This window comes from Trachurus japonicus, chromosome 11, assembly GCF_045865225.1.
Source record: "Trachurus japonicus isolate A0001 chromosome 11, Traja_1.0".
In the NCBI taxonomy this organism is placed as follows: domain Eukaryota; kingdom Metazoa; phylum Chordata; class Actinopteri; order Carangiformes; family Carangidae; genus Trachurus; species Trachurus japonicus.
Genome location: NC_140917.1, coordinates 7,702,713 through 7,717,419, shown reverse-complemented (window position 1 = coordinate 7,717,419; position 14,707 = coordinate 7,702,713). Strand labels below are relative to the sequence as shown.

The 14,707-nt window shown below is 41.7% G+C and overlaps 1 protein-coding gene across 2 annotated transcripts in view; it reads right to left on the bottom strand.

Moving 5' to 3' along the window:
- The window catches only part of grin2da (glutamate receptor, ionotropic, N-methyl D-aspartate 2D, a), a 165,935-nt gene that overhangs the window by 70,759 nt on the left and 80,469 nt on the right, over positions 1-14,707 (bottom strand). For both annotated transcript variants that reach the window (XM_085790830.1, XM_085790831.1), the window contains 2 exons: positions 6,612-6,817; positions 1,595-1,763 (listed from right to left, as the gene is read on the bottom strand). In XM_085790830.1, the coding sequence (XP_085646956.1) occupies positions 1,595-1,763; positions 6,612-6,817 (375 nt within the window). The remainder of the gene's footprint in view (positions 1-1,594; positions 1,764-6,611; positions 6,818-14,707) is intronic.

The following is a 14,707-nucleotide window of genomic DNA, read 5'->3' as shown; positions in this document are numbered from 1 at the left end:
CATTGGCAGGAAATACTGTAAACAGTCTCCTTCTTATTATTCTGCTAAAACTGTGTAATCAATAAAACAAACTACAAACAGCAGAGGTCTTAAACCTGTCAGTGGGGATCTACTGGTGGATCTTCAGGACTCTGTCCACATGTGCAGCACAGGTTCATGCTGACTTTTCCCTACGTGATGATTGTAAACACTGTGAAGGTTTGTATCCGTCATTCCAGCTGCAGTTCCACCTTCCACCACAATGTGTGCTGCAGCAGCAGAGTGGCGCTGTGTGAGTTTTCTTATTTGTCGACTCCACAGGAAGAAGAAGAAGCAACAGTGGAAAAATGAGTCGATACTCCTCAGATAAATGAAGAAGTTTTTATCCAATCCGTGATGAAGGAGGCTCCACTAAAGGAGGAGAAAATGTTTCTTTCACCGCTCTGAGAGTTTTGTTGTTGTTTCTGTAACACTGTCTGCAAAATGCTGCAGAGAATTTTGTTGGAATAAAAAATCAATATCGAGTCAGAACTGAAAAGTGTGATGTTACTGTACAACTCTGGGTTGGATATATGTGAAGGCTGAACCTAAACACTTCATGTAATTCAAAATATTTAGACTGAATAAAGAAACCTCAGGTTGGAAAAACAGTCTGGGTGTTTTTCTCTTGATGTTTCAACGGGTCGATGTTTATGTTCACTCAGCTCAGGGATCTCTGTCTGAAGGCGGCTGGTGAAGGTTTAAAACTCAAACCTAAGGTGTTTGTGGCAGATATCAATAAATACATTGTGATAGGAAACTGCTTAAAGGGATAGTTCAACATTTTGGCAAATTGGCCCATTCCCATAATCCCTATAGTCATAGCAGTAGGTTTGTTACTTTTAATTGTCGATATAAGCTATTTTTAGAAGGACGGAGCAGAGCCGTGAGCTGCTCAGAGCTACGCTACTCATCAAATACACAATCCAACAACTCCAAAACGCTCTGGTGGACAAGTTGTGACCTGCACATTCACCACGCTATGAGATAATAACAAAACGTTACGAGATGGAGTTGTTTTAGAGGTAAATTCATGCAAAACCACTGATGTGCTTTCCCGTCGGAGGCAGTTTTTTGCCAAGCAGTCTCTACATTTGCCTCGAAAACAACTCGGTTCCGTTATTATCTCATAGCGTGGTGAATGTGCAGGTCACAACTTGTCCACCAGAGCGTTGTGGAGTTGTTGGATTGTGTATTTGATGAGTTTGATGAGGGAAACCAAGAAACCCCATTAGCCTCCGTAGTGTAGCTCTGAGCAGCTCACAACTCTGCTCCGCCGTTCTAAAAATAGCTTGCACCGACAATCAAAGGTAACAAACCTACTGCTATGACTATAGGGATTTTGGCAATGGGCCAATTTGCTAATACATTGAACTATCCCTTTAAGTATTAACATGGATCTTATCAATCAGAGTTAATCAGAGGAGGCAGCAGTTTGACCTTGACCTGGAGCCATCTGGATAAATGATCATTGAATAGATCAAACCTACAGAGATCTACATGGATCTTAGTCAATATTCAAAAAATGCAAAGCGTACTTAAAGCATATTATTGAAATTAAAAGTGACAACCTAACCTCTCCGACCATGCCGTTCCACTCCCCGTCGATGTTCTTCCCGTGCCGGCCGTTGGTCACCAGGTAGAGGTCGTAGGTGAAGCCCACGATCTTGGCGAGACGCTTCAGGACGTCGATGCAGAAGCCTTTGCAGCAGTGCTTCATGGGCCCGGTGCTGTCCACCACCAAACTGAGGAGACAATGTGAGAGAAGACAAACACATGAGGTGAAGAGGCTTTTTTTTGTTTGTTTTGTTTGTTTTTTTGTGGAGGTTTCATCAAGGGCGCTTTGACCTGGATCGACTGCTCGTCCTGTTGTCGAGATTGAAAAGGAGAGTGTTGCTGTGGGGAAGTGAGAAAAACAAACAAATGAGCGCCGGAGAGACAGAGGAAGAGGGAGAGGGAGAGGACGCACGCGGACGGAGGTGAGGAAGGTATGAATTATTGGCGAGGGACTGTGAGTGGATCGATAGTGACAGTTTGAGCCGAGAGGAAACGCTCGACAGGTCCGACAGCTCAGGAGGAAAAGTGCTGCATTATTAAAAAACACCACCTAACTCCATTTTGTTGCTGCTGGACGCCGCCGTCTTCGTCAAAACTCTGTGAAAGCTTCACCCCCCCTACTACTCCCTCCCCTCTCCTCCCTCCCACAGAGAGCGTCAGCAGCAGGTCGCACATATGGGAATCCGAGTGCATTTAAACGACTTATCGGTCAAGTGGCTGCAGCCTCCTCCAGCAGCTCCTCAGACCGACTGGCTGTTTGTCGGTCCCTCAGCTGCGACCTCGCTGTGCAACTCACATTTAGTAAATTGTTTTTACTGCAGCCAAAGTGAGGTCGAATGGAGAAATCTGTTTTGTTTTTGTGGGGTTTTTTTGCCACCGCAGAAATGGAAATGGAAAGAAAATACAAGTTAATATCAGGATTTCTCATGGTGGTGATTTAATATATTCTCTCCTGTATGTGCAAAATAAATGTTTATTGGTGTTATTTTATTCCTCCACTTGGATTCCCATCAGCTGCCAGGAGACCAGCAGCCTTTCCTCCACATCCCCTACATGAAATACATAAAACCTGCGTTTAAAACAAGACATATGAAGCATGTAAACAAGATTATCATCATGTATCTAAATGTGTCGACCAAAATAACATCACCTCACCTCAAATTACAGTTGACTATAATTATTCACTTAGGTCCGTTAATGTTAGAGTTTGTGGCGCCACATTATGTAATAACGCCGCATTTTGTAATAAAGTTCTTGAATGCAATAAGTAATAAACTTTGCCGCATTTTGTAGAAAAACCACATGAACTTCACATGTGATTCACATATGATTTTTCACATGGGAAACATGTTATTTGCACATGGGAAACATGTAGTTTTGGCCCAATTTTATATGAATTACATGTGAATTCCCATGTGAACCCATTTTCCATATGTGGTAACATGTTTTACACATGTGCTCTACATGGTAACACATGTGATCACTTGCGGCAACATGTTACCACATGTGATCACATGTGTAAAACATGTGATCACATGTGGAAAATGGGTTCACATGGGAATTTACATGTGATTCACATATAATTGGGCCAAAACCACATGTTTCCCATGTGCAAATAACATAATTCCCATTTGCAATTTTTTTCACATGTGAAGTTCATGTGGTTTTTCTATAATGCACCAACTTATTACATTTTCTTCATAAAAATAAATGCAACATCCACATTTTGTAATCATTTGTTGCATTATGTAACAACTTATTACAAAATGCGGCAAACTTTATTACATATTGTGTCATTATTACAGCATGTGGTGGAAATGAATTACATTATCACATAATGCGGCGCTACAGGTTTTCTAAAACTGGCCTGTATAGTTGCTAAGTTATTCCATCCTATATTAACAGATCTGCACAAAGTGTCAGTCGTGGGTTTGATAACTCAGGGTTTCCGCTACATGTAATTGATCGTGGCGCACCGCCACGGCAAAATAAAAGCCGCCACACCTTCAGAATGATGATTTTTTTTAATTTAAATTTTTTAATGTTAAAACAATGTTAAGCAGGGTTTCCACAACCAGTTACCATTAGGTAGCTACTTTGCAGCCCTTTCCACTACACAGTTACAACTTTCGACTCATGCTTTTCAATCACAGCTGAGTTCTTTATTTCCTCCTCATTAAAAACGAAACTTATCAACCAGCGCATCCAGTGTTATACCATTAATTAACGACTCTGTGGCGGCGACAAGCGCTTCGCATCTCAGCTCTGTGTGTGTTCATCTGTCGCGCTCTGTTTCGATTATTAAATAGGCTACAAACGTACACACATTGGTCTCACGTGTTTGTCATTCGCGGTGTTTTATTTTGAAAATTGACCGGATTCTCTCGTGTTTCTTTGTGTGACTTCCTGCCAAGATTGACACGGTGGCTCGCGGCTCGTGCACAAAATAGACCAAACGCCGAAATGATCGCTGCATGCCGCGGAGGATTGGACGCCGAAATGCCCCCGCATCTCCGCGCAGCCCCCCCCACGGTCGGACAATCTGGTCCCGCGCGAGTGCACCACCCCCCTCCCACCCCCCCCCCCGTTGATCAGACCACCCTCGCCGCCACTCTTTAAAAAAATCCTGGAGGAAACACTGTAACTGTTAGCATGACGACGCGCTCTGCACAGTTCAGATGCAACAGTGTTTTCTAAAGAACAGATGAAAACAGCTAATTAACAGACTTCAAATCTCATTTATGTGACGACAGATGGAGAAGTAGCAGAGGAACAGTAGAACAAGAGATAAACACAGTATGGACCGGACCTGCTTTTAGATTATAACTGTGGATATACTGTAGCTAACACGTGCTTATTTACCAATCAATATTCACTTGAAGCCATTTTTATTTCATCTTTACAATAATTATTATCCAGTTTACTTTGGTTTTGATCTTCATCACCTGCTGAGGAAAATCTCTGGAAGCTTTAGCAGCTCAAACCTACAATATGCTCACTATAGCTTGATGCTTTTACTTTTGATTCATTCACTGTAACACACTAAAACAGCTCGTTGGTTGGTTTAGTTTTAAAATTACTACCGGTTATATTTATGACTTTGGTAACTTACTTTTTCCCAAGACAGATTTATACCTAATTCTTTATTAGTCGAATTATTACCATTTTTACATGATAATTTCAAAGCCCAGCAGCTCAGTAGGTTTTAGTATGCAGTGGCCCGAGTACTTTACGTGACTTGTAAGAAATAAGTTCAGGATAAAAGTTAGATTAAAAAAAACAGTGAAGTGGAGTTCAAGTGTCTCCATCGCCCTGGTGATTATCTGTGCTTTTATTTTAATGAGCTCTGAGCAAACGACTCGTGACCTTGGTGGTGACAACAGGAGGAAATAACAGCATCAAGTCTCTCGGCCGCTGCGGCGAGAACTGAGGTGTAAACACAGCGAATCTTTTAAAGAGTGAGACATAAAATATACATTATTCAGAGACGAGTAAAAAAAACCAAAAAACCAGGGTCAAAGACGATTCACTAACAACCAGAGGAAACTTCTCCCTCAGCCAATAAAATTGATGGAGGATGAACTCGTTATCTTCCCATTGGCCAGGTCATGTGTTGGCAGGAAGGAAGCTTATGTGGGATCAAGCAGGAGGCCAGAACACACACACACACACACACACACACACACACACACACACACACACTCCTGTCTTACTTACTGTCTTTTGCTGCCTGTATTGAACCTTGTACATAAACCAGGAGAAACACTGATCATAAAGGATGTTGGCCTCGTGTCATGATGATGTCGTCTTTCACTCAAAGTTAAATCCTTTCATGGCTGCAGCTGTGGTTCAGACGCAGCAGCGATCTGTTGCTCCATCATTAAAAACTCTATTGATTTGGTGTGAAACTTATTCTCCCTGTTTCTTATCTGGATTGATTAAAAGATAATTAACCTGATGTTGCTGCACAGTTTCAACCATTTCCATTATGGTTATAAGAACAAAAAAAACAAAATGATGCTTGCTCGTAATTGCACGCTTTGATGTGGTACCATGTGACTTTTTTTTAATGCATCTCCAGCTGCTGTGAGGAAACGTTATCTTCTCCCCGGGATAATTAGATTATTTTGTGATGTTTTAATCTATCGATCCCAGAGGGAAAGTCTCCGTCTCCTTTAAGCTCCTCCGCCCCTGTAACACAGCTCACGGAGATGGTAAAGATTTACGGGCCTGTTCACCGACGCTCGGCCGGACATCTCCATTCCTTCGTGAGATCAGAGCCACAGCTCCTCCTGGTTTCATGGGTTCGGTTTGGACTCTGGTAAAAACCACTTTGTTGAACTTGAAACTCTGTTTTCTACTTTCCACTGAGGTTTATAGAGTGATAAGGATTTAGAGGAAGAACCAGCAGGAGACGTGGAGGTTGGAAATCACTGGTTATATATACTATATATAGACTCCTGTTGTGTGTTTTGGTCCATTCTCAGAAAGAAATGCGACATCTATGTCATTCTGTTCCTCCTGCTCGTGGTCATAATAAACTGCAGGTCGTCCTGTTCTCACAAAAAAAACAAAAAAAAAACACACTTAAACTCCATTTACACTTATTTTCAGAGCAGTTGTTTTTCCTTTAGTAATACATTCATTACTACCCTCTCGTCAGCTGCTCTCAGAGAGTCAGAACAGACCAGAACAAACCAGAAAATTTAATGTTCGCTGCTGTGATGAACAAAGTGGCATTTGGCCGTATGTAACAGCCGTAATGGGCAGTTTGACGGCCCTTAAAAGCCAAGAAGGTTGGAAACTATTGTGGAGAAACTACTAATTTATAATACCACAAGAGCGCGGCCAAAATGGAGCTCTGCAGAAACATTTTCTGTTTCTGATAGCAACCATTATATTCAATCATCAGTGTTTGGGCAGCCTGTTGGATGGATAAAAATTAGATCCATTAAAGCTGTTTTTTCTTTTTATACGTGCACAAATGCGGAGCTGTCAGTCATTAAAGGTGGGGTCGGTGGTGGTGGTGGTGTTACCTGGAGTTGACGGGCATGCGACAGGGAACCGAGTCCCGGATGCAGGAGCTGGTTCCGGGGTCTGCAGGCTCCACGATGACGAAGGGCCTCTCCTCCAGCGTGACCACCCTCAGGTGCTGCGAGTCGTCCAGAGGCTTCAGGAAGGAGCCGTACCGAGACCAGGGGTGGTACCGCAGACGCAGGTGTCCGTTCTCCCACCAGCCCACCTGGAAAACACACAAACACACACACACAAATATGACCTCATGGTCGTCTCCTTGTTTTCACATTTGACCTCCAAAATCTGCTCAATTCATCCTTGAGTTCATGTGAATGTTTGAGCCAAATCCGAACAATTTCGCTTAAAGCAGAAGTAAGCGATCCGGTCGTTTTGGCTAACTTCACATTCACGCACATCCCTTGGCTGCACACACAGAGAGGACCGCCCCTTTATGCCGTTCTCTTTCCTCATTGGATAAAGGTTGTAGGATACAAGGAAAGTTTGGTAACACTTTACTTGAATAGGTATTCATAATATTGACATAACACTGTCATAACCATGACATAACAGCTGTCATAAACATCAATGAATACTTATGACAGCTGTCGTTAAGTGTCATTCGGTAAGTTATGTCACTTTTAATGCAAAGTTGACATTGTTTGAGATGTTTTTGTTCTGACAACTTGACATAAAGACAATTTAAACTGTCATAGCAGACCTAATTGCCAAACTTTAAAAATTATGTCAAGTTCTCATAACAAGGACATCTCAAATAATGTCAACTTTGCATCAAAAGTGACATAACTTACCAAATGACACTTAACGACAGCTGTCATAAGTATTCATTGATGTTTATGACACCGGTTATGTCATGGTTATTACAGTGTTATGTCAATTTTATGAATACCCATTAAAGTAAAGTGTTACCGAAAGTTTTCTCCTCGGCTTACAGCAGAGCAGAGTGACTGACAGACCCGTGTTTCAGACCAAACACTCTATAGAAGTGATTGCTGTCGGAAGATAGAACTATTTAAGACTTATATTAACACAAACATTCCGCTTACTTCTGCTTTAAGCTGTTACTAAGACATCACAATCACTGAAATGAGCCTGACAACATGAAAACACAATGCAGCTGGATGTTTTTTGTGTAAGGCTGATTACACACTGGATGAGTCTAGGCAGGATTTTGGACCTGATTTCTGCTGCAATTGATTATTTGTCCAAATAATCCTCAGATCCATTATTTTACTGCTCCTTATCCACTCAGAGCTTCCCAAATCTTGAATTCAAATCAAACACAGCTTATAAAAGCGAACAGATAAGGAAGCGTCACCAACCGGGTGTGATGTAGTTTTGATTGCAACAGATTTTCATCCATATTGTTTTTCTGCAGCAGAACAGAGGACGTCCAGAACCGTCCTCCACATTCATTCTCTGTGGTCTCATGGTTTCGACTAATAGACAAGTGTGTGTGTGTTCGGGGGGTCATACTGTTAAATATCTGCCAAAACTGTCCTCATGTCTTTTTAAAAATCTGTTAATGGGATAGTTCAACATTTTGGCAAATTGGCCCATTGCCATAATCCCTATAGTCATAGCAGTAGGTTTGTTACCTTTCTTTGTCGGTGCAAGCTATTTTTAGAACGGCGGAGCAGAGCCGTGAGCTGCTCAGAGCTATACTACGGAGGCTCATGGGATTTCTTGGTTTCCCTCATCAAACTCATCAAAGACACAATCCAACAACTCCACAACGCTCTGGTGGACAAGTTGTGACCTGCACATTCACCACGCTATGAGATAATAACACAACGTTACCAGACAGAGTTGTTTTAGAGGCAAATTCATACAAAATCGCTGATGTGCGTTCCTGTTGGGGGCAGTTTTTCGACAAGCAGTCTCTGAATTCCCCTCTAAAACAACTCTGTCTGGTAACGTTCTGTTATTATCTCATAGCGTGGTGAATGTGCAGGTCACAACTTGTCCACCAGAGCGTTTTGGAGTTGTTGGATTGTGTATTTGATGAGTTTGATGAGGGAAACCAAGAAATACCATCAGCCTCCGTAGCGTAGCTCTGAGCAGCTCGCGGCTCTGCTCCGCCATTCTAAAAATAGCTTGCACCGACAATTAAAGGTAACGAACCTACTGCTATGACTATAGGGATTATTGCAATGGGCCAATTTGCCAAAATGTTCAACTATGCCTTTAAGGTTTGAGAAATTGTCTCATATGTATCCTAAAACCAAATTCAGTCTAGTTTAAACTGTGACACTTTCAAATGGACAAATCCATACTTATTGAGAAGCTTAACAACTAGCTTCCTGCAGCAGATAAAACAACATTTTTTAATTTCCCTCCGACAAGAAACCGCAAAAGAAAGATAAACTGTTTTCGAAGTTTCGTCCAGTAAACGTTCAGTGGATTATGACTTTGTCGTCCTGTTCAGGTGAGAGCTTTATCCACTGCAGATAACACTCAGTCACCTGTTATTCTTCTTCTTTTTGTGTGTTTGGTCATATCGTCTCCACCGGGGGATTCCTATATCCTCACCCACAACAACAACAACAACAACAGCGACGACACTACACATCAGAGAATAACAGGTTCCTGACACCTCCCATCAGTGTGTTACATGAAGACCACAGGTGTCTGAGCCCATCTGTCTATTTACTGTAGATTATCACTGTGCGACTCCTTTGTTAACTCAAGCATCTAATCTCACGCTCCGTCCTGTGCAGTCACCGGATGTTTCCCAACACAAACACTGAGATGTGTGTGTGTGGCTCTGCCTTCGTTCTGCTGTATAATACCGAGCAGTGTGTTCATGTTAACTCAGCTGAATATTCTCCTGCTGCGACACAGTGTTTTTTAAATGCAAACTAACACTAAGACTAAGACGGTTGACAGTGTCACGGTGACCTACTTGTGCAAACAGATCTGCTCGCGTTGACGGATGGAGGATGCCACTGGATGGATGTGCAAACACAACACAGCAAAATGTGTGAGGTATTACGAGGTATTTTTCTAGCCGTGGTGTTAAATATTTAGTCTTTTTTTTTTATTGTATAACAAATTCCTCCCATTGCCGTTGCCAGTGTCTGTTCAGAATGATGATGTATTAGCTTTTCTTATCCCTCAGTGTTAACAGTTCATATATCAGCAGGATGGTTTTGTTGATCGGGTCAGACGCCCTCTAGGTAGCTCCACCTGGCAGCGAGGTGGTGTAAATAATTACAACAACAACTAATCTCGTCCAAACAGATGTTAAAACTGGACCCAGCTTATTTTCGTCCTCACTTGAGGGTTGAGTCCCCGTAATGCAGCGTAATGCAGCGTGGACAAAGATGGACCCACCGACGTCACAAGGTTTAGATAAAAACACAGAAATCTCCAGCGTATAGGCAAAAAAAACAAAAAAAGGACAGAGATACATAAAATAGATGCACAAAAACACATGATGTGAAACACAGGCACAAAAAACAAAAGTAGATGAAACTGGTACTCATCCAGATTATTATTCATAATTATTCATTTTGGCCACTTCAGCACATTAACACAACAACTAGAGACACAAACTAGAGTGTGATGGAAATCTGCAGCACCTGGCACTTTGGACCAGACTCACTCGCTCCATCATTTATGCACTTTCTCTCTCTCTCTCTGTCTCTCTCTCTCTCTGCATAAATAATAATAATAGGTGGATCCAATAGTTCATTATAGGACGGCATGACAATTTCCTCTGCTATGCTCATTTGTCCTCCAGTTCACCCCCTTACATGTTTTGCATTAACTGAGGTAAATGCTTTCTGACGCACTTTAAAGACAAAAGGACTCGCATTCATATGCATGCAAGCACACATACACACACACAGATGCACACACACACATCCTTGTCTTACTACATTTATGGGGACCCATAAACAAAATCTAATTTTAATCCTGATCATAAACCGAAGTCAAATCCCTCAATCTGTCATTTAAACTTGTAGAGTCCAGTGTTTCGGTCCTCATAAGGCTCAAACCTTTCAAATATGACAGTATCTCAGTTATTGGACCCCATTAATATACGAAAACTAAACAAAACACACACACAGATGCACACACACATCCTTGTTTTACTACATTTGTGGGGACCCATGATCTACATAAACAGAAGCTAATTCTTATCCTGATAATAAACCAAAGTCTAAACCCTCAATCTGTCATTTAAACTTGTAGAGTCCAGTGTTTCGGTCCTCATAAGGCTCAAACCTTTCAAATATAACGATATCTCAGTTATTGGACCCCATTAATATACAAAAACTAAACAAAACACACACACAGATAAATCCTAAACGTCTTAATGGAACCCACCTCTGCCCAGACGTAAACCAAGTGTTTAATCCTGACTTTAAACCCAGATATAAACAGTCATCTAAACTACTTAGGTTCCTGTTGGACCCCACAAATGCTGTATAACAAAGGCCACACACACACAAACACACACATACACATACACACAAACAGCCGGGACGAGGACTGAATCCCTGGATTGCCAGCCCAGCAGAAGACAGGAACAGGGCAGGATTTGATCTGGTATTTTGTAGTTCTCAGTTGCCATGGAGCTCAGACAGACCTCCAGATATTTATCAAAATGTTATGAGACTCAAATATTAAATAATTTTTTTTGAAACTGAATAGGTTCTATATAATTTTAATATTTACTGGAAATTCTCCATCTCAAAGAAGAAAATACATCTCAATTCATCTTTAATATTTCCATTAAAATCGATATGCTGCTCGGTGGACTCCACAGTTATTTGGTGGAGGGGATAGGATACTACCTGGAGGAATCAATGAGTGATTGTGCATTACTCTCAAAATCATCACTAATCATTGCATTTCCAGTCACTGCTTCCAAAAATGCTCAGTGGAATCGATAATTTGATCTGCTACCCACCTCCCGTCAATAGTCTGACATTAATTATCCCAAATCATCCACCATCTGCTTCGGAGCGTCCGCGACTTTCAAAGGAATATTTGATTTTCTCGATGTTCTTCTGTCTGTCTCGTTGCAACACAGCTCGTCTTTTGTTCATCACAAACACATAGTATCACTGCTGCAGAGGTAGAGCTCTCCACAGTCTGAGCACCGGAGGAGTTATTTCATACAAAGACCAAAATCTCAGTGATGATGAGAATAGAAAACTGAACTGTACCGACTGGGAATGAGCTGAACCGCGGCTCCAGTCGTCTGCTGGTGCATTCATTCAAAAACAGCCGACGTCATTCAGTGTAATCTCAGTTCAGGTTTCTGCCCTTTATCTCCTGCTCTCTGTACTTTGTCAACACTATACGGTGTTTTAATACAGATGGATTCACAATAAAAGATTCACTCTCATTTACATGTTTTTTTTTCCCCGTTTCCTCTGAAACAGACTTGACGGAGGTGAACAGAGGACGCAGAGCTGCGCTGGTGGTTCTCCTCTTAAGTAGCTTAGGGTTTGCCCCCCCCCCCCCCCCCCCAGAAATCTAAGTGCTGCAGCTGTAAACATCCCATAATAGTAACTGTTTGTGCAAGTTCATTTTTGAGACAGCGACAGCCAATGGAGGAAACTATCATCACTCAGTCACAGGCATTACTTTGTTGCCAGAAACACAAGGCCCGTGTGCAATTTTGAGTAAATTCAAATTAGTTGGCACCACTAGAACAACCGTTTGTTTTTATACATGAGTTCAAAATAAAGAAAGTTATTGAAACACTATGAATTTTCTGAAACTTCACAGACTTTCCTAGTGTACTGCTACTATGAAATAAAATCAGATGCATACAAGCTGCTTAATGATGTCTTTTGTCAATCAATAGTAACACAAATCTATGGCGAAAATGAAAGTGTATGGAGTTTTGCTCTCTGTTGTAATTGCTCCTTATGTCCTTTAACCTCCTGTTGTTCTTCTGGGTCAAATTGACCCAATCTGTTCCCTTCCTCCATCCTTCCTTCCTTCTTTCCATCATTTCATTCTGTCTTTTTTCCATTCCTTCCTTCCTTCCTTCCTTCCTTCCTCCCATCTTTCCCTTCGCCCATCCTTCTGCTTCCTTCCTTGACTTAATCTGTTCCTTCCCTCCATTTTTCTTTCCTTCCTTTTCCCTTCCTTCCTTCGTTCCCTTCGTCCTTACTTCTTCTTCCCTCCTCTTTTGATCTAATTGGCCCAATCTGTTGCCTCCCTCCATCTTTCTTTTTTCCCTTCCTTTTCCCTCCCTTCTTTCCACAATCCTTTTTCCCTTCCTTCCTTCCTTCCCTTTGTCCTTCCTTCCTTTACTTTCTTCTTTCCCTTCGTCCTTCCTGCCTCCTTCCTTCTTTCCCTTCGTCCGTCCTTCCTTCCATCTTTCCCTTCGCCCATCCTTCTGCTTCCTTCCTTGACCTAATATGTTCCTTCCCTTTTCACTTCCTTCCGTCCTTCCTTCCTTCGTTCCCTTCGTCCTTACTTCTTCTTCCTTTCTCTTTTGATCTAATTGGCCCAATCTTCTTTCCACAATCCTTTTTCCCTTCCTTCCTTCGTGCTTCCTGCCTTCCTTTTGTCCTTCCTTCCTTTCTTCTTTCCCTTCGTCCTGCCTTCCTTCCTTTTTTCCCTTTGTCCTTCCTTCCTTCTTTCCCTTCGTCCCCTTCATCCTTCCTGCCTGCCTGCCTTCCTTCCTTCTTTCCCTTCGTCCTTCCTTCCTGGACCCAGGAGGACAACAGGAGGGTTAAGCAGAATAACTTCTATAAAATAAGCAGTGAGTTCAATCTTTACTCTTATATTGGACAGGATGGAAGTATTGTTTGTTGTTTGTTAAGAATCAGATTATGGCTGTGTTGATATGGACTGATAGACGAGCTCCACCGGCAGCACGTTAGTGAGAAATTTGGCGTTCGTTCATCTTTTTTTCCTTTTATAATCTTCAGTATTGAGGGAAAAATTCTATTTTACGACTGTAGTTTTTCAAATGATGATTACAGAGTCTCCTCCTGTCTGGACTTTCTGTCTGCTTCTGTTGAGTCATTATTTATTTTGGTCAGACCGTCCTGGTTTCTGTTCTGCTTCCAAACGACGTCTCTCATCTGGAGACGAGTCAAGGATCTTTAAGTACCAACACGACTAATATTTAAGCTTGTGGTTTCCCTGAATGCTAAAAAGTTACAGCTCTCATCCAACACTGAAATGTCAGCGGTAAAGGTGGAAGGACTGAGAGCTGCTGCCAAGGAATCCCAATGAAAATACAGCCACTGATAATAACAAGTGGAGACCCAGTGTTGTAAATATTATTCTCTGACACTTATAGGGTAATAGGTTACAATAACAAATGCTTTTATTTTGAAATAGAAATGTGTTGTGTTGTCTTCCATTAGTGTAGCGTTTAGACGTTAATTTGCTACAAAATGATCGTATGGTTGCTATGTCGCCGTTGTTGTTTTTCTTCCTTGTAACAGTGTTTACGTGTTTAAATCAGTAAATATGATCGGCTTGAATGAAAAGTGGTTGTCGTTTTTTAAGGGATTGTTCACCCAAAATTGAAATTTCACTCATTATCTACTCACCCTCATGTCGACTAAGGGCTGGGAGAAGTTTCAGAGTCCTCCGTGGCTTCTCTGAGTTACAGGGGGTCTCGGCGTAGCAGTGCATGTCCATATAACGGTTGCAAATGGATACCAACTGTCTTCATAACAAAAAGATACACCAAAAAACATCCAAATACCTCCATGCTGCTCGTATGTAATGTCCGTCTTGTATTGAAGCCCCAAAATGCGAAATTGTCCCGTAAAAAATTAAATAAGTCTATGTTTCAAGCTTGTTTTGTAGCGGAAGCTTCTCGAAGCTCCTCTTCCCGGTTCGTCAAATTTGGACGAACTGAGAAGAGGACGGACCCTGGTTCGTCCAAATTTGACAAACCGGGAAGAGAAGCTTCCGCTACAAACAAGCTTGAAAAATAGACTTATTTAATATTTTTCGGGACAATTTCACATTTCCGGGCTTCAATACAAGACGGACATTACATACGAGCAGCATGGAGGTATTTGGATGATTTTTGGTAAGTATTTTTTGTTACGAAGACAGTTGGTATCCATTTGCAACCATTATATTGACATGCACTGCTACG